Source organism: Gadus morhua, chromosome 7, assembly GCF_902167405.1.
Source record: "Gadus morhua chromosome 7, gadMor3.0, whole genome shotgun sequence".
Taxonomy (NCBI): domain Eukaryota; kingdom Metazoa; phylum Chordata; class Actinopteri; order Gadiformes; family Gadidae; genus Gadus; species Gadus morhua.
In genome coordinates, this window is record NC_044054.1 from 3811547 (window position 1) to 3831489 (window position 19943).

General features: G+C 45.0%; 1 protein-coding gene and 1 long non-coding RNA gene across 2 annotated transcripts; one reads left to right on the forward strand and one right to left on the reverse strand.

Moving 5' to 3' along the window:
* Positions 1 to 494: 494 nt before the first annotated feature.
* Positions 495 to 1314, forward strand: LOC115547396 (uncharacterized). The gene is made up of 3 exons (XR_003977355.1): positions 495 to 584; positions 777 to 960; positions 1196 to 1314. It is a non-coding gene; the product is annotated as an uncharacterized LOC115547396 (long non-coding RNA).
* A 3016-nt stretch (positions 1315 to 4330) lies between these two features.
* On the reverse strand, positions 4331 to 12708 carry LOC115547731 (long-chain specific acyl-CoA dehydrogenase, mitochondrial-like). Its single transcript, XM_030362158.1, has 11 exons — positions 12547 to 12708; positions 11352 to 11534; positions 10629 to 10766; positions 8839 to 9003; positions 8612 to 8678; positions 7851 to 8015; positions 7300 to 7401; positions 6666 to 6779; positions 5922 to 6049; positions 5721 to 5807; positions 4331 to 5308 (listed from the first exon to the last, which is right to left on the reverse strand). The coding sequence occupies exons 1-11, from the start codon at positions 12624 to 12626 to the stop codon at positions 5215 to 5217; spliced, it is 1323 nt and encodes a 440-aa protein (XP_030218018.1). The 5' UTR covers positions 12627 to 12708; the 3' UTR covers positions 4331 to 5214.
* Between the last annotated feature and the right edge of the window lie 7235 nt (positions 12709 to 19943).

The window sequence follows — 19943 nt, forward strand, 5'->3', positions numbered from 1 at the left end:
CTTGCTAATTAAAGGTTACTTGATGCCATGCACCTACTGAAATATCTATTATTTAATGTAGGGTGACTCCTTGAATGCTACAAACATAATATATGCATTACCATAATAATTTAAGTAATTTTGTCTCAGAAAAGGAACTAATTATTGTGGTCTAATCTGGTTCATACCATAGCACATATATCAGTAGTATGGGTTTCCTTCATATGGGGCTGGATACATCCAGTTTTTATCATGATTGTCAAGTGCATGGAATTTGATTGAATGGTTATTTGACCAACCAGACATGGATATTAGCAAGGGTAACAGATTTATTGTATATCATCACGAAATAAGTAAATAATGCAACATTAATTTACGTATGCAGATGTGCTGAAGCAGTACGACAAATGCAGGCAATGGTGAATGAAATGAGAGGCATCAGACAAGAGATTCTGGGCATAAGAGCAGAGATGCTGGTGAGATCGGCAGCGCCCTCAGTGGAGCAGGCACGAAGTTGTCAACCGCCTATTGCGGCCAATACGGCCAAACCATCAACACCATTGGATGTAACCAATGAAGATGAATCTGCCTCAAATGATTCTGTGGTACGTATTTAACTTTTTTTCTTGTGTGGCTATGTTTATGAATAATAATACTCATCTCCTAGCTGCAGGACTTGTATTGTATCCATACACTTATATATAAGTGTATCTACTATGTGTTGACATAATCTTGTCATTGTTCCATAAATGGTCATATGTTGGGAAGGAAACCAAATCATGGAGACTTTTTTTCAGATCATCTCTCAATCTGTGAAATCGAGATCTTCACGGACCTCGGCACAAAAATTTGTGAATGACCTCATGCACGGGATTTACTCAACGGAATATATGGCGACACACAGCGTGTCGGGGTTATCCTCAACGAAGGCAGCCAACGTCAAGGCGGCACTGCCTCGTGACCATGTCATGGAAATTATTGGTAATTAGCAATTGCCTTTCTTACCTATTTTCGCTAACCTTATGACATATTTTATCTGTAGTAACATTGATATCCCAAACATGCTATTTGTGTTGGTGGTACTCTCGCATGTGATCTGTGACTAGTATATATAAATACATGAACCACCAAAATGGTTGTGTTAATTAATCCTTGCATTCAGTTGTCAATGTCTACAAGGGGCAGTGTTACTGAATCTTTGTTTTTTTATGCACAGCTGAAGCACGCAAGGTCTTCCCCGAGGCAGCGGAAGCTGACATCAGGCGCTTCATGAGGGAAAAATTGTCGAATGCAGCCAAAATTCTGCGGCGTAAAGAGAAGTCTGACCGGACTTAATGCTATGTATGGAGATTTTAATCAGAATGTTAGCGAAAAGTTCGATCTGTAAGTACTACATTTATATATCAACAGCTAAGCCAGTGAGTTCAAACAGGACACAACATGTACATCTGTGATAGTCTTGATACTGCAACTGTACTTGATAGAATATCATGTTTATGTTAATGCACCAGTTCATGTGTGGTTTGTCTTTTGTTTTAAATATTGCACGGTTGTGGTATATTTGGTCATATAGGGAGGAACTTATAAATTCATGTAGCTTATATTTTTTGTAGAAAATGGATAACCTTTGTGTCATTGGTTGAGGTTATATGTATTTTTTATTCTGGTCCTCTTGAGTTGTAATATAATTAAATAAAACGATTCATTGTATCTAAGCATTTGTGTTTTTTTACGTAAAGCCTAGCTTATACATAACCAAAGTCGTGCAGGAAAATATGGTATTGTTTTGTTTTAATTTTCAGATTATCTAAGTTCTATGATGCTGTTGCCAAGCATATGATACAGAGCCAACCTGACAGCTACCACTCCTTGTACAATGGTATGGCACACTTACTATGATACATTTACTATGGTAAACTTTGGTAAAATTTAAGGTATCATGGTAAGGTACCATGGTAATTACCATAGTAAATGTACCATGGTAATTACCATGGTAAATGTACCATGACAAGGTACCATGGTAAATGTACCACGGTAAAGGTACCATGGCAAGGTACCATGGTAAAATGTACCATGGTAAAGGTACCATGGTAAAATGTACCATGGTAATTACCATAGTAAATGTACCATGACAAGGTACCATGGTAGAATGTACCATGGTAAAGGTACCATGGTAAATTTGTCAAAAATCCCATGGTATACCATGGTATACCAAGATACATTTACCATGGTACATTTACCATGGTACCTTACCATGGTACATTTACCGTGGTACTTGTCAAAAATCCCATGGTACAAAATGTACCATAGTTTACCATGGTACATTTACCATGGTAAACTTTCATATGGGTGTGTTTTGTTGAGTTGAATAAAGACGACAATGTGTAGAACAACAGGAAGTGTTGACTGTGTTGTGTTGAATGTGTTTATTGTGTGTTGATTGTGCACTGCAAATTTCTCTGATTTCAAGTTATTCATCTCCTTTTAAGATTCATATATATTTACCAGTTCCGATTTGGTTGATTAATCTTAAAAAGATTCATATATATTTCTTCCATTACTCAACTAGTCAGAAAATCTTAAATGTAGTCAATCTACTCTTAAAAGAAGACAAAATCAATTTACCATATTTTTCCCTTGCAACACCCAACTAGTTTCCAGATCCAGTGATAAAGACTTGCTTGACATAAGTGTGACAGCATTTTCTTCACAGAAAGGGATCTGCATTGAAACCAAATGTGACTACATAAGTAGTAACAGGGTAAAAGTGCAGCGATGGGGACTCGAGTCGCACTTAAGTCGCACAAACGGTGACTTCAGACTTGACTTGCGACTCCACCCAATATTGCAATTATTGCTTTTTAAATCTAAGTTTATTCATGTTCATTCATTCATTTCTACTTTCAGTTATTGGCACATATACGTTGGGGAAACGTATGACGAGCTTCATGTCCCCTGCCCTTTCTCAAATTGGGCAACGTTACGCACGTGCTCACATATCAAAAAATGCATTTACGGATGGCGACACCAAGTCCTCCCGGAGTTGTGCCTTTTGTCATTAGTTTTGCGTTCAATAACTTTGTATACAGTAGCAGTAAGCGAACAGAAACGTCGAATTTTGTCAGGTGTCTCAATACGCACCCAGATAGGTCAGTCACTTGCTAATGTGAGAGACGTTAAATTTAGAATATCGCCACAGGTATCAAGCTAACCATCACATAGTGATGTTGTGCTAATTCTGGGAATTGGCAAATTGTATCTTAGCCTAGTGGCCACAGACGACAGCGCAGGCAGGGGTTTAAATACCCTGATAATGAGTCCTGCTCTATCGCCTCGCTCTAGATTCACAAACACAGAGGGTCACCTCGTGGCGTGACTGATGATCTTCATGAAACAGGTCCTGGTCTGACTCTGTGGTACGGTGGCCTGCATGGGCCCTCTCCCACGCACCCAGAGAAGGAGAGGTTCCTCCTCTGCAGCTCAGCGCCTCAAACACACACCTCTGTGTGTTTCAACATGGAGGCTCAGGGTCCTGTTAGACGGGGAGGTGGTGCATCAACCTGCCTGCAACGCTCGTCTCTGGAGAGACTGGCTGAGCTGGGCTGTTTCCTGTCGGCTCGCTTCTAGAACTCTCTCCATACTCCGTCTCTCATCCGGCGTATGAGTCTGAGGTGGAAATGCACTTGCTGGTATCCTGATTATTAATGTTGTGCAGACGAAGCCTCTGTTGTGCTTTTTATTCAGTGAACCCCCAACCTTAAAGTGTAACCTGATCCTCTGCTGAACACAAGAGAACATTCAGTGGATCCACTGAGTTGTTTCTCACCATTATGCTTTATTAACCAGGAACAGAAAAACAGTCCCTTACATGAACACAATAAACACAAGGACTCAATCAATAGAAGAACAGTCCCTTACATGAACACAATAAACTAAAGGACTTAAACAATAGAAGAACAGTCCCTTACATGAACACAATAAACACAAGGACTCAAACAATAGAAGCAGCAGACATTACTAATCATAAACAGGTGTCCACATATCTTTAATAACTGAACATGTTCTGCTGCTGTGTTGTTCCCCACAGAATACAAGGAATCAATCAGTTTGAAGTCATCACAACATGTTCTACAGCTTTTCCCATAGACCGCTTGCATTATAAATATAATATAAAATCTGCTTTACATCATGTGAGGCTTATCAAAATATAAACTGATATCAGAGCCCCGCAGTATGAAACTGTTAACGTCTAAAAATAGACACAATATTGTTGTATAAATGTTACAATTCCAATTCACCATTATGGGAATATATTTATGGAAAGCGACAAAAAGTGAAATTGACAGAAAAACAAAGTGTGTAACAACCAGTGTGTTTTTTTATTGGACAATATTATCAAGTTCTCACAGTAGACAATACATTTTAAAGTTAGGCCACACAAGATAATGTGATTTGTTAACATTTATTAAATTGGCTCTTTGTTTTAGTGCTCCGTTGACGTGAGGGCATTTGATAATGTCAGGCGATAAACTGTCGTCATAAGTGCTTAGAACAACAAACGCAAACCCAAATCAGTCTACGTAATTAAAAGACTGAGCTAATGATTTGAACTCAATGTGGCGGTTAAAGATTCATAATCATTCATTCATTGGCATCATGATTGTGTGAATCTGAATGGATTTGAACTGCAATGAGTGTTCTAAGGACACTTGGTAGAATTAAACCCCGGCAATTATGTTTAATTTCTATATTAGATCATATAAGGTTACCCCTGTCTGTTGGCTCCACTCACGGGGCCAGCTGGCTTAGAGTTCTTGGTAACCAACGGCAACGACCCTGGGGCCAAATCCGATTGGACCTCGGTGCACTCGCTCTTCAATTTGATTCTCTTTTGTTTTTATAGAAACACACACACACACACACACACACACACACACACACACACACACACACACACACACACACACACACACACACACACACACACACACACACACACACACCTGCTGGTGATCGCAAACAAGATGGACGCCCTCTGAACACCTTGTGGTTTTAACGCAAAATGGAGACTGGAAAAGAAGCCCTTATCTCTCCACATCGCTCCCTCAACTAAAGATTAGCCCTTTTCAGCCCTGAATCTTTACACGTGCACACATCTAAAAGTGGACCTAACAGAGCAAACAGCCCCCCCAGTCTGGGGACCCTCCACCCTGAGGAAGAGCCCCTCGGTCTTCCTCACTTGGTGCCGACGATGGTGCGGGCGATCAGCTCCTTCATGATCTCGTTGGTGCCCCCGTAGATGGGCTGCACCCGGGAGTCCACGAAGGCCCTGGGGGGGGGGGGGAGGGGGGGGGCGGGGGGGTCAGTAGCTTTGTATACCAGGGTACTCTACACCTAGTCACAGTTACACAGAAGGGCTTCTTATGGTCCCAAGCTCCCGCAACACAACGACCACGCAGACGCCTCGACACAGTCGAGAACCTTTATGGTTCTGCGTCAGGTTTTAGCGAGCGGACCAATCACAGCCCTGGCTGCTGCGTCGCCTCGACGGAAGGTTACGGTTCATGGGAGGCGCACGTCCGGCCCTTGCGGCGGACGCAAGGAAGGTCCGCAAGGACTCAAGGGGTCCGTAACCCCCCTTGCGTTGCGGGAACACGGAACCATATAAAGCCCTTAAGAGTTACATTTGCAGAGAGAGAGAGAGAGAGAGAGAGCGGGAGCGAGAGAGACTGCCCACTCACTTGGCGATGGGGTACTCCATCATGTATCCCCAGCCTCCGTGCATCTGCACACACTGGGTAGCGACCTTGTTCTGGAGGTCAGACGCCCTGCGGAACACACACACACACACACACACACACAATTATTACCCTAACCTTATTCCTGTTTAGGGTGAGGAGGAGGAGGAGGAGGAGGAGGAGGAGGAGGAGGAGGTTCTTCACCAGCACTTGGCCATGGAGGCGGTGGATGAGTCCAGCCTCTTCTCGCCGTGGAGCTGCAGGCAGCTGTCCAGGAAGGCCCGGCCCACGCAGATCTCTGTCTTCATCTCCGCCAGCTTGTGCTGCACCGTCTGAGACGCACAACACAGCAACACGACCAGGGCCGTTGCACCAAATCCTGGGCCCCTATACTATAGGTACTGATGGACCCCCCTGCGCTAAGTTGTTGACGGGGGGGGGGGGGGGGGGGGTATGGAGCTATTGTTGACGGGGGGGGGGTATGGAGCGATTGTTGACGGTGGGGGGACGGGGGGGACGGGGGGAAGACGTGGCCGATAAGTAATTTTTCTTTTTTTCATGGGCCCCCCCTCTGCCTTGGGCCCCCCCACAACTGTCCCCCTTGTCCCCGCAGTCCGTCGGCCCTTAACACAACAACCGCTGAGTCCCGCAACACAACAACACAACAACAGCCTCAGCCTGCTGCGCAACGCCCGGTTAAACCTGCACTGTGTGCCTTCTCCCTTCAGCAACCCCTAGTGGTGGGAGCTGGACCTACAGTTAAATGACCCCTAGTGGTGGGAGCTGGAACTAAAGTTAAATGACATTTTACCTCTACTAGATTGAGGTAGCTACAGCTATAGCTACTTAACCTCAGGCAGAATGAGAACGAGTCCCGTGCAGCTGGGATTCAAACCCCTGACCCCCCCCTCCTGACGTAAGCGAGTCATGGTTGGGCCCTCCTCAGACCTGCAGGTGGGCGATGGTCTTCTCGAAGGCCTTCCTCTGCATCACGTAGTTCCTGGTCTCCTCAAACATGAACTCACAGCTGGCGATGGCCATGTCTGCGATCAGCAGGCGCTCCTGGAGACAGAGCACAGCAGGAGGGCCAGCATCAGACACACCGACGGCGGTACGGACAATAGACACCCACACAGAATCGGCTCACGTTACACACGACAGACTCGCACGACAGACTCACACACATGACAGACTCACAGACACGACAGACTCACAGAGAGAAGCACAGAGAACAGACTCCCCCAACAGACTCACACACCACAGAGAACAGACTCCCCCAACAGACTCACACACCACAGAGAACAGACTCCCCCAACAGACTCACACACCACAGAGAACAGACTCCCCCAACAGACTCACAGAGAACAGACTCCCTCACAACAGACTCACACACAACAGACTCACACACCACAGAGAACAGACTCCCCCCCAACAGACTCACAGAGAACAGACTCACAGAGAACAGACTCACAGAGAACAGACTCCCAGAGAACAGACTCACAGACAACAGACTCACAGAGAACAGACTCACAGAGAACAGCCTCCCCCACTGACAGTAACACCCCCAGCGGGGCTGTCGTACCTGCGGCAACTCGTTCATCAGGTAGTAGAAGCCCTTGTTCAGCTCCCCCAGCAGGGCGCTGGCCGGCAGCCTCACGTCCTCAAAGAACAGCTCCGCTGTGTCCTGGGGGGGGGGGGGGGGATCCGGACCACAAGAACCCCCCGGTCACCATCTAGCTCACTCCTCCACTCCCCTCCCTCTACATTACAATCACTCGTCCTTTTTATCAATTTCATATTGTTGAGCTTTCTGATTTGATACTTGCTTCTTTTTTCCCCCTTCCCCCTCTGCAGTACTCCACGATTCCCCCAGGGGTAAACATACCCCCATTTGAGAACCACCGTCTTAAATGTCGTGTTACGGACCCGCCAGAAGGAGAGTTTGATTACCTGGGCCTGTGTGTAGTGTGTGTGTAGTGTGTGTGTATTATGTGGGTACATGGGCCTTCAGAAGGAGTGTGGGAGCAGTGAGCGTATAGTGTGTGTGTAGCGTGTGAGCAGAGTGTGTGTAGTGTGTCTGTGAGTTTTGTGCACGAGTAGTGGGTGAGTAGTGTGTGTGTAGTGCGTGAGTACCTGGGCCTTGAGGCCGATCTTGTCCAGCTTGCGCCCCTTCTGGAAACCCTTCATGCCGTCTTCCACCAGGAAGAGGCTGATGCCGTGGGCCGCCGTCTTGGCCTCGCGGTCCGTCACCGTCACCACGACGACCAGGTCGCACATCCGGCCGTTGCTGATGAACACCTCCAGGGGAACAGAGAGTTGTTTAGTCAATGAATGAAGTACAAAACACAAGAGTAGCTCTCTTGGCACTTGAACTACTTTGGTACATTCCTGTACACGTGTACAGTAGCGAACACGTTTCAAGCTATAGTTAGTAAAGCGTGCTTAAAGCTAGCATATTCAAAGCTAGTGTTAGCAAGCATATTGAAAGAGAGTGTTCGGCTTTTTTAAAGATAGTGTTAGCAAGCATAGTTAAAGCTAACATATTCAGAGCTAGTGTTAGAAAGCACATTACAAGCTAGTGTTAACAAGCATATTCTGAGCAATTGTTAGCAGGCATGCTTAAAACTAATGTTAGCAAGCATATCCAAAACTACCGTTACAAGCTTGGGGATAGCAAGTGTGTTAGCAAGCATTTTCAAAGCTAGCATTAGCCATCATAAGATGTTTGAGGATGCTGGCTGATGATAGCCTGTAATTATTATCTTATTGCTGCTTTGAGATAATCGTTTTTAACTCCCAGCACGTGTAGGCTACAGGTGTCAAAATGATGTTGTTTTTTTCCGGAAGTTTCAGCTTGAAGCGTAGCCGTTTCCCGGGTAACCACCCGACCATACCTTGTTCCCGTTCAGGATCCAGTCGGAGCCGTCCCTCTTGGCATGCGTCCGAACTCCCTGGAGATCGCTGGCAGACGGAAAGGAAAGGAAGAAAGAAAAACATGGCTCACTCGTACTTAAACACGGACTGCGTTAGAAAGCTAAGTGGGAAGGTGCGCCAAGCTGTACCGACAGAAGGGTGTTCCGTCCTAGGTTACCGGGCGTTACCGGGGTTACGGGAGGATCACCTGCCTGCCCCGGGCTCCGTCATGGCGATGCTGCTGATGCACTTGCCGGCGGCCATAGGGGGGATGAAGCGCTCCACCTGCTCTGCGTTGCCGTAGTTACTGATGTAGGGCATGACGATGTCCGAGTGCAGAACGAACCCAGGGCCGGTGCAGTTACAGTACATCCTGTGACACACCAGGTAGTATAGTAGTTACAGTACATCCTGTAACACACCAGGTGGTATAGTAGTAACAGTACATCCTGTAACACACCAGGTGGTAGAGTAGTTACAGTACATCCTGTAACACACCAGGTGGTATAGTAGTACCAGTACATCCTGTAACCCACCAGGTGGTATAGTAGTTACAGTACATCCTGTAACACACCAGGTGGTATAGTAGTAACAGTACATCCTGTAACACACCAGGTGGTATAGTAGTTACAGTACATCCTGTAACACACCTGGTGGTATAGTAGTAACAGTACATCCTGTAACACACCAGGTGGTATAGTAGTAACAGTACATCCTGTAACACACCAGGTGGTATAGTAGTTACAGTACATCCTGTAACACACCAGGTGGTATAGTAGTAACAGTACATCCTGTAACCCACCAGGTAGTATTTTAGTTACAGTACATCCTGTAACACACCGTGGACACAACAGGGTTGTGTAGTGTAGTAAAGTGTAGTTTGAAATAGTATTAGTAGTAGAGTGGTACTGTAATAGTATGATATAGTATAGTATAAGCAGTACTATAGTACTGTGATAGTATAATATTAGTAGTACTGCAGTACTGTGATAGTGTAGTGTAGCATAGTATACTGTAGTAGTACTAGTATAGTGCGACTCACTGCTCCTCCCAGACGACAGCAGCAGAGAGGAGGTCAATAGTAAAATAGTATTGGAGTACTGTAGTATTGTTATAGTGTAGTGTAGCATAGTATACTACTCACTGCTCCTCCCAGACGACGGCAGCAGAGAGGAGGTCAATAGTATAATAGTATTGGAGTACTGTAGTATTGTTATAGTGTAGTGTAGTATAGTATTCTACTCACTGCTCCTCCCAGACGACGGCAGCAGAGAGGAGGTCTATAGTATAGTAGTACTGTAGTATTGTTATAGTGTAGTGTAGTATAGTATACTACTCACTGCTCCTCCCAGACGACGGCCGCAGAGAGGAGGTCTATAGTATAGTAGTACTGTAGTATTGTTATAGTGTAGTGTAGTATAGTATAATACTCACTGCTCCTCCCAGACGACGGCCGCAGAGAGGAGGTCTATAGTATAGTAGTACTGTAGTATTGTTATAGTGTAGTGTAGTATAGTATACTACTCACTGCTCCTCCCAGACGACGGCCGCAGAGAGGAGGTCTATAGTATAGTAGTACTGTAGTATTGTTATAGTGTAGTGTAGTATAGTATAATACTCACTGCTCCTCCCAGACGACGGCCGCAGAGAGGAGGTCTATAGTATAGTAGTACTGTAGTATTGTTATAGTGTAGTGTAGTATAGTATAATACTCACTGCTCCTCCCAGACGACGGCCGCAGAGAGGAGGTCTATAGTATAGTAGTACTGTAGTATTGTTATAGTGTAGTGTAGTATAGTATACTACTCACTGCTCCTCCCAGACGACGGCCGCAGAGAGGAGGTCTATAGTATAGTAGTACTGTAGTATTGTTATAGTGTAGTGTAGTATAGTATAATACTCACTGCTCCTCCCAGACGACGGCCGCAGAGAGGAGGTCTATAGTATAGTAGTACTGTAGTATTGTTATAGTGTAGTGTAGTATAGTATAATACTCACTGCTCCTCCCAGACGACGGCCGCAGAGAGGAGGTCTCCTCCGATCCCCCCCTGCTCCTCCGGCGTCATAACTCCCAGAAGCCCTTGCTCCCCGGCCTTCTCCCACAGCTCCCTACTCACCTGGCCCGCCTTCTCCCATCTGGGGTTAGACAGTCCACAGCCAGGTAGGGGTTAGACAGTCCACAGACAGTTAGGGGTTAGACAGTCCACAGCCAGGTAGGGGTTAGACAGTCCACAGCCAGGTAGGGGATAGACAGTACAGAGACAGGTAGGGGATAGACAGTACAGAGAGGTCATTAAGGAACAGGTAGGGGTTAGACAGTACAGAGAGGTCATTAAGGAGCAGGTAGGGGTTAGACAGTACAGAAACAGGTCGTTAAGGATCAGGTAGGGGTTAGACAGTACAGAGAGGTCATTAAGGATCAGGTAGGGGTTAGACCAGGGCGCCCGCAGGCCTGTTCTAAAAATAGCACAACTCCTTCTTGAACAACTCTTTCCCACCTTTCTTAAGTCAGTGTTGATAATTATTGTGAGAAATCATTAACATGATCAGTGTCTTCACAAAGATGAGTATCATTAATCATTATATAACTAAAGGCAAACTGAGCAAATTTCTTATTTCAGAAGAGTATATCAAACTGTGTGCCCTTCGTATGACTCAGTACCCATGAAGTAGCTCTCAGGTTCAAAATGGTTGGTGACCCCTGGGCTAGACAGTACATACTCGCTGTGGTGAGGTACCACCTCCTCCTGGAAGAAGCGGCGTGCGCTCTCCCTGAAGAGGTCGTGGTCCTCGCTGAAGATGCGTCGCGTCCCGACGTCCATCAGTGTCTTGGCGCTCGACGTCTCGGGCCGGAAGGGCGCCGCCGGCTCACCGGAGGAGTGCGCGTGGCCGTGCTCACACCGTCTGACGGACCGGGTAGAGCACAAATGACGTCACGGCGAGGTCTTCAAAACAAATGCCAACACGCTGCAGCGAGGGGTGCCAGATTGGGCGGGAAATCTGGCCCAATCTGGCAACGCTCACTGTCAACAACATCGACCCTGAAGGGTCGTTCCGCTGTTCCGCGGTAAAAACGTGCAATATGAAACACAAGCATGTTCTACGATCTACAGGTGAATGATTAGAGTGTCATCGCTCCAGGGGGCAAAGAGCGACCAGAGCACTGATGCGTCCCTTGGAAAACGAGGTTAGTGGTAAAGGTGAACCTCCCCTTCTCGGACCTTAAAGGGGACCTATCATGCTTTTTCTACTTTTATGACCTATAAACGTTGTTATAATGATTGATAGTCATGTTTAACCATACTAAAGTGTCAAATAATGACGTACATGCATTTCGACGTATTCCCTGCTGACAGTCTGGGGTGGCTGTGCAGAGCGCTAAACACTCGGGACAACGTTTGCGATTCACATTTCCTCTACAAATCATCTACATAGAGGCACTCCTGCCGCGCCCCCATATGCCTGGTCAAATCTGCCTGCGCACACGCTTCAAGGAAGGTAACCAATCACAACAGAGTTGGGTTGGCAGGAGGGGGGCGAGGGGGCGGAGAAGGAAGAAACCAAGCGTTGACAGAGAAGGCTGAAAGCGCCCAGATGAGAGGAAGAGTTTCCCGAAAATCGACATCGTTTTTTGTGCATGGTTAAACATGACTATCAATCATTATAACAACGTTTATAGGTCATAAAAGTCGAAAAGCATAATAGGTCCCCTTTAAATTCATAGTAGACAACAGAAGACCCTCATAATCCATACGATCACAACGTCAGGATACACTCGGATGACGTGCTGTGTGTGTGTGTGTGTGTGTGTGTGTGTGTGTGTGTGTGTGTGTGTGTGTGTGTGTGTGTGTGTGCAGTGGACTTCAAAACGTGCGTCTTTTAAATAAGAGCCTTTTAGAAGCGTCTCCGGACCGACCTTGACGTGAGGGCGGACAGCGCCGACAGGGAAGACCTCCTGTCGGACAAATAGAGCCGGGCGGCCCGCTGCAGGAACATGTTGCTGGAGGAGGATTGATGGACGGAGAGCAAACCCAATAGACCGACGCGGATACGCAGACTACTGGTGAACTTGTTGCAGCGAATAAAAGAGAGGGAGCAGAGACCACGTCCGGTCTCTGAGTGGACCCCGCCCACTCGCTGCAGCCGTGACGTGAGACGGGCTGAAAAAGCCAGGATCAAACTTTAGAGTGGAATACAATTGTTTAAAAAGTGAATAAACACAAAATCAAAATAATACTTAGCATAGATACACAACTAATAGTATTAGCATTGATGAAATCAAGGGTTTATAAAAATGATACATAATTGTGCCATTATGTGATCATTTAAAGGGACACTGTGTAAAAATGACTCCCATCTAGTGGTACAATTGTATATTGCATTCAAACTAATAGTGATCGCTCGTTCAAAAACTACGGTGGGCAGTATGTGCCAAGAAGCTGTGTCAGGACATCCAATACTACCTCATCGAGTCATTCGAGTGATGATGAGGTTCGTTATTTCAAACAAATTTCAAACTGCATTGAATCATTAGTGTAAGCTAATGATGTATGAGTAATTACTCCTCGAGCAAGATAGTGAATTATCTCAGTCATCATTCACGCTGGCTCAGAGTGAAAACGCGTTTGCATTTCCTGTACCACGTAGTGCTTTTTGTCCCTCTCGGCAGTTAATAGACCGGAAGAACATGGAAGCCTCCATGAAGCTTACCTGTCCTCTGTAACTACATATTAATTATTCTTCCCTCAGGAGGATAAGTGAGATTTTTGGCAGAGATCATTTTACACCAATGAGGACTTATTTATGAATGAATACGTTGATTTGAGGTAATAAATGACTTAAAATATTACACAGTGTCCCTTAAATCCTAATGGGGTTTAAAGAAATGTGTTTCACTGTTCTTACTTTTCCTCGTTCTGAGGTCAATGAAGTTCATCAAACTTCAACTTATTGTCATAAAAAGACGCCGTATTGTTTGGACCGAAGCATTTAAACTAGAGCTGTCAAGCGATTCAAATATTTAATCGTGATTAATCGCATTAATGTCATAGTTAACTCACGATTAATCGCAAATTATTTTTCTATGCTAAATATCCCTTGATTTTTTTGTCCCATAATTCTTCTCATTTTTATCAACATGGTGAAGTGCATCGGCTTGCCTTGTGCAAATTAGTTTTTATTGATAACAACATTGGCATATACTGATCAAAACAGGACGATACAAAAAAAGAGCCTATAGTGCAATTAAACGACTGCTTTGAACAAATGTCATTTGAACATAGCAGTCAGGCTACTGCTTCTTTGTTTTGAGCCAAAGAAAAAAAAGAAATAATAATAATTGCGTTAATCGCGCGATAATTTTTTAACGCCGTTAAAATTGGTTTGCGTTAACGCCGTTAATAACGCGTTTAACTGACAGCTCTAATTTAAACTAATGATTATGTTAGATGTTGGTGGATTAACATCGTTCCACACATTACTGTTCACTTCCATGACTCACTGCGGGGCGGCGGGCTCTCACATCGACACGGAGCTGTCGTCTCAGGAGCCCAAAGTCTAGCCTACTGCTGACACACAATCAATCAATCTTGACCTCGAAAAACAGGGCTATGGATTGATACACACCATTTATTACCCTTACAAATCAGTGTTTTTGTTTTATGAGTATTTAGAAAAGATTTTTTTTATTTCATTACTGACAATGTGATTTTTTGGAAACAAACGGTAAAAAATGATTTCCCTGTTTTGGTAGCCGACTGAAACATTTTGATGGTTTACTTTTTGCATTAGAAACTGAAGTAGTAAACAAATAATAATAAAAAATCCCTTTGTAAGTACTAACAATAATAAATCTCCCTCTGTGGGAAATTACAAAAATGAACATTTCTACAAGAGATCATGGAAGACGGCGTCGTCCAGGTATGTGCCAGTCAGCACTGTCGGGAACACGCGTATAGCAGCCTATCTTCTGCTTTTGTTGCAAATTGAGAGTCGCAATCTGCTTTCCAAGTTTGTAGAATCCATTCCATAATCAAAACGTCTAGTAGACCAATGGAAAGTAATAGCATGCACAGAGAAAGACCAATTATTGGTTCTCTCTGTACCACCGACATGCAAAGCGTAGGCCTAAACCCAATGCAGAACCATAAAGGTCCACGACTAGCCTACGTCGTAACCCCCTTGCGTTGCGTCAACGTGTTACTTGCGAGAGAGACTTCTGATAGTAGGAGAACCTTTGTGTTGATTGTTGCTTTGACAAATAGTTTATTTTCATATTTATTTTCCTTGACTTGGCAACACCTTGTACCAGCATCACCAGTGCCCCAGAGCCCGGACCGCTGCATCCACGTAAAGTGACGCAACACAAAACAAAGAACATGGCTGAAATAGCCACGTCATAGTGGAAAATGCAATAAAAATGTCTAGCGAGAAATGTGCATTATTTTATTTTCATAATAGTCGTTCAGTGATTGTATATGACGTTGACGTAGTTTGTTTGTTATTATGAAACTCTTTCAGGTCTCACCAGAAAATGATTTGAATTTAACGTTTTCTATCGTAACTATGGTGGTTGATACCCTTCAGACCCGTTCACCCTAACACTACTTACAGTACATAGATACATGTGATTCAAGGAGTAGGTCCCTATAAAACAATAATGCAAAAAAAAATGCAAAACATGACGGTAACTAAGTAAGTCAAACCGTCCAATCTAAAGGCTCAACTTAACCACTCCCACTACTCATTTCCACCAGCAAAGCGAACAAAACTGAGTAGGGGAGGGCGTAGCCTAACTAGTTTGTGAACGACCCAGAGAAAGGCAACGCAAATTCAATGTATAAATGTATGAGGCTTTAATAAAATCCCGGACGATTTTGAAATTCCGCCACACATTTCTTTAAAAGTGTCTCAAAAAGAGGGCATGTCCGGGCATAGGAGGACGTCTGGTTACCCTACGTACGAGAGAGAAAGAGAGATTTACATATTTTCTGATAGAATGATTGATAGATAGGTAACAACTCACATAGGGGGATATCTATCTGTGAATCAGCATTGTTTTTGTAGTGTTTATGTTTCATTATTATCTGGGTTGGTAATGCCTATAGCTCAGCCCTTTACTTCACAAAGGGTTTTAGATGTTTCCAACATTTATATTTATTTATTTATATAAGCAGGTCTCTAAATAGTTTGGCCCATAGGGGGCGTGTGTGTGTGTGTGTGTGTGTGTGTGTGTGTGTGTGTGTGTGTGTGTGTGTGTGTGTGTGTGTGTGTGTGTGCAGTAGAAGCCAGCACTTGTCAGCCGTTGGAGAACAGAGCGATGGGATGTCTTCACCTTCTTACGCCGGGATTCTACCGCACGCGTTACGGCCGCGTTACCGCTGTGGCACGGAACGGCTGCGACTCTGCCCTGCTTGCATTTCCACCGGGCTTACGGCAGCGGAGCAGCAGCCGTATTCAGGCGAGATCGCGAGATCACGCGATAATCCTAAACCTAATGTACTGTGACCTTCCACTCCCAAAACTACTGCACTACTGAGTATTGTGTTTTATTTTGAAAATTTACCGGATGCTCTATGGTTTTTACTTTTTCACTTCCTGCCCTGCTCGATTTGCTCTGTTGAATTTGAGGTGGTTCAGCAACGGCTTGCGGCAAAAATATAAATGCTACGGAATGATAGCGCTGTGCCGCGGGGCGAGCCGCTCCCGGGACGCTGCTGAGACGTTCTGCAACCGCGCCCGGTGGAAATGGACTCATTGATTAGAGTTGAACCTATCTGCTGCGGTGACCGCGGCCAAGACGTGCCGCAGCCGTAACGCTGTCGTAACGCGTCCGGTGGAATCTGGCCTTTACACATGCTGATCTGCATCAGAGCGTAGCCAATCAGAGCCTCCCGGATGTCCCGGTCCTTCTGCTGCCGGAAGCGCAGCACGTCCACCCAGGCCCCGCCCACGCACACCCTGCACACACACACACACCCCCCTCACCCTCACCCCCACCCTCCATACGACGCAGACCACCTCCGCCTGGGGCCTCGCCTCGTGCCCACTGCACCGTCAGTCAGAGGACTCAGAAGGCGTGGCTGACGGATGGTGGAGTTTTCCGGGGTCGTCAGAGCCCGAGTAGTGTTACAGTGCTTAAATTTGCATACAAAATCTGATTGGATGACGGATCCGTCGCTGCCGAAAAAGTTCAAAAATGTACATCTTTTTGACGGAGCCTTCGATGCACGGATCCACAATGCATTGCGCGTCCTTCCCCATTCAAAGTCAATGGGGATCATTCAAAGGACGGAGGCAGTGGGCACGAGGGACGTTACCCTGGAGGAGGAGGGGAGGTGGGGGAGGAGTCACAGAGAACCCCCTGCTGACGTCGCTGCTGGCCCCGCCCACCTCCGCCCGCCGGTCACCACGGCGATGCCCTCTGCCGCTGTCCCACGTCGACCTGGACCTGGATGAGTCCCATGTCTGACCCCCCCCCCCCGCGACCTTTGACCAAGGGGGGGGGGGGGGGGTCACACGGGAAGACGCACTGTCGCCACGGAGACGGGAACGCGCTGCTAGCATGCTAGCTAGGGATGCTACAGAATAGCCTGAGTATCGTAACGACTTACAAACTTTTCTTGAACTTTTAACTTTAAACTATAAAGCAAAAAAAGTTAAAGGATACTTTTGTATATTTAAACTATATTTGTAATACACTAAAGTATACTATATTATACTATATCACCTTAGTTAGTTGGAACAATTTTATTAACATGAACTTGGGAAACTAGCTCCCCCTCCAGGAAACCAAAGGACTCTGATCCATCCCTTCAAAAACCTACTGAGCCCTACTGAGACCTACTGAGCCTAATGAGACCTACTGAGGCCTACTGTTACCAGTGGAGCACAATAAATACAAGGACTAAAATCGTAGAAGAAGCAGGCATAGCAAATCATCAACAGGTGTGCACGTATCTTTAATAACTGAACATGTTCTGCGGCCGTTTGTTTCCCAAGAGAACACAAGCAATAAAGATTCAGTTTAAAGTAATTTACAGAATGCAACATTATCCCACAGACCTCTTTGTTATTATGAATAAAATATAAAATCTGCTTTAAAGCAGGTGTAAATCAGGATTATGACAAAAATGATGATATCAGAGCCCTTCAGACCAAAGCTGGTGATGTCTGAAAATAAACAAACATTCACCATCGATAGGTATTTTATATGCATTTCAAATAATAAATGTGCTTATCTAACTATGGAAGATCTTAAAAGGTTTCTGGTTTATCATGCTATACTTTACAAAACAGAGGGAGGGAAAGAAAGAGAGAGAGAGGGAGACACAAAGACATGTGACATTTATACATGTGTGTTTATACGTGTGTGTGTGTGTGTGTGAGTGTATTTATACATGTGTGTGTGTGTGTGTTTATAGGTGTGTGTGTGTGTGTGTGTGTTCCGTATTAATGTGTATTCACCCCAGACCGATGAGGAGAGACAGACAGACAGACAGACAGACAGACAGACAGACAGACAGACCATAACTGACACAGAGACAATTAGCCACCAGGCCACCCCCCTCACCTCACCTCACCCCCCCCTCCCCCCCCCCCCCCCCCCCCCCCCCCCCCCCCTCAGTTTTATACAAGCAGGTTTAATTTTGATGGTGGACAGCATTAATATACGTAAGATACATGATGTCAGCCATCATCTTCATTCCCAGTAGGATGTGACCTCACTTCCTGCTGTGTGGATGGACTTTCCATCTCAATAGTGAGTGTGTGATGTGATGAATCAAACAGACACTTACATCTCTGTGGAGCTGGTTTCAGCCTCAACTCTCCACCGTGCTCCACACTGGGGGCGAAATAAAGTGATAGCAGCATGTTGAACCATTCACCTTCATCATCTGCCGTCTCATAATGTTCTACACAACATGAGTGACAGCTGCCTCTTCAAACCACTCCATCTAGCAGAGGCTTGAATCCTTGGAGGAGACTCTGGAGACGCAGCTCCAGAGTATCCTGGGTGATTGTAGCTCAGGTCCAGCTCTCTCAGATGGGAGGGGTTGGAGCTCAGAGCTGAGGCCAGAGAAGCACTGCCTACCTGTGTGACCAGGCAGCCAGACAAGCCACACACGCACGCACGCACGCACGCACGCACGCACGCACGCACGCACGCACGCACGCACACACACACACACACACACACACACACACACACACACACACACACACACACACACACACACACACACACACACACACACACACACACACACACACACGTTTACCTTACCAACAGAGGGGACTATCGGTTTTCATCGACCAAGTGTGGACCTCTATTTCTGGTCATTTAAAAAATACAAAAACATAATACAGAGTTTAGTTTTAAGTTATTTTGTAATAATATAACTTCAAATGTGTTTTTTTTTATTTCTTTTAAAGAAGTTGCCAAGAGGGGACTTGAATACTTAAGCGATATTTACATATCAAAGAGGGGACTCCATTCACTGCAGCAAGGGAGCTGTCTGTGCCTATTGTTTCACTCAATGAGTGTTTGCCAACTGCAACTGTTGCTTCTGTCAGTGCGTTTACATGGGAAAATATAAAAGATGGTCCCCATTTGGATTGTAAAACATGACATGACAAGTCCCCTGTTAAATGGTATTGGGCGACCCTCACACTCTTGCATGGATCTATTCATGAAGTGTGGATAAGAATAAATGTAATCCTCATCAATAATCAGAATCATCTTTTAAGATATATTTAGAAGGGTTAAAAAATGTGCGTTTAATTTGCAATTTGCAAGTAAAATATGGACAATAATGCGATTAATCATGATTAAATATTTTTATTGATTGACAGCCCTAGTTAGCCCTGTTATTTATACGTCTTTTTTTCTCACGAAAAAAAGTCTCTTATGAACTATGGAAGAACTGTCTAAAGGCTCTATGGCAAATTATTTATTTTGTACTATAGAGAAAGCAGTTAACAATTTTTTTCTAACCTAATGAATACATAAATGCTGGAGTGTAAGTGTCGCTCCATACCATTTAACAGGGGACCAGTGTCATTTTGTACAGGCAAAGAGGGGACTTCTGTCATTCTGTACAATCCAAGTGGGGACCATCTTTTCTGTTTAACGGCACAAAGTTAAAAACAAAATTCTACACATCAAACTTTCTTTGATGGTCTGTATACCATTGTGCAGGTTCTGACATATGCTGTAGATAACTCCATCAAAAAGACAGATGATAGCTTTAAGGATGTTCAAGTGCAGGGAACAGCGATTGTTGCTTGATTGAACCGTGATAAATTGTGGTA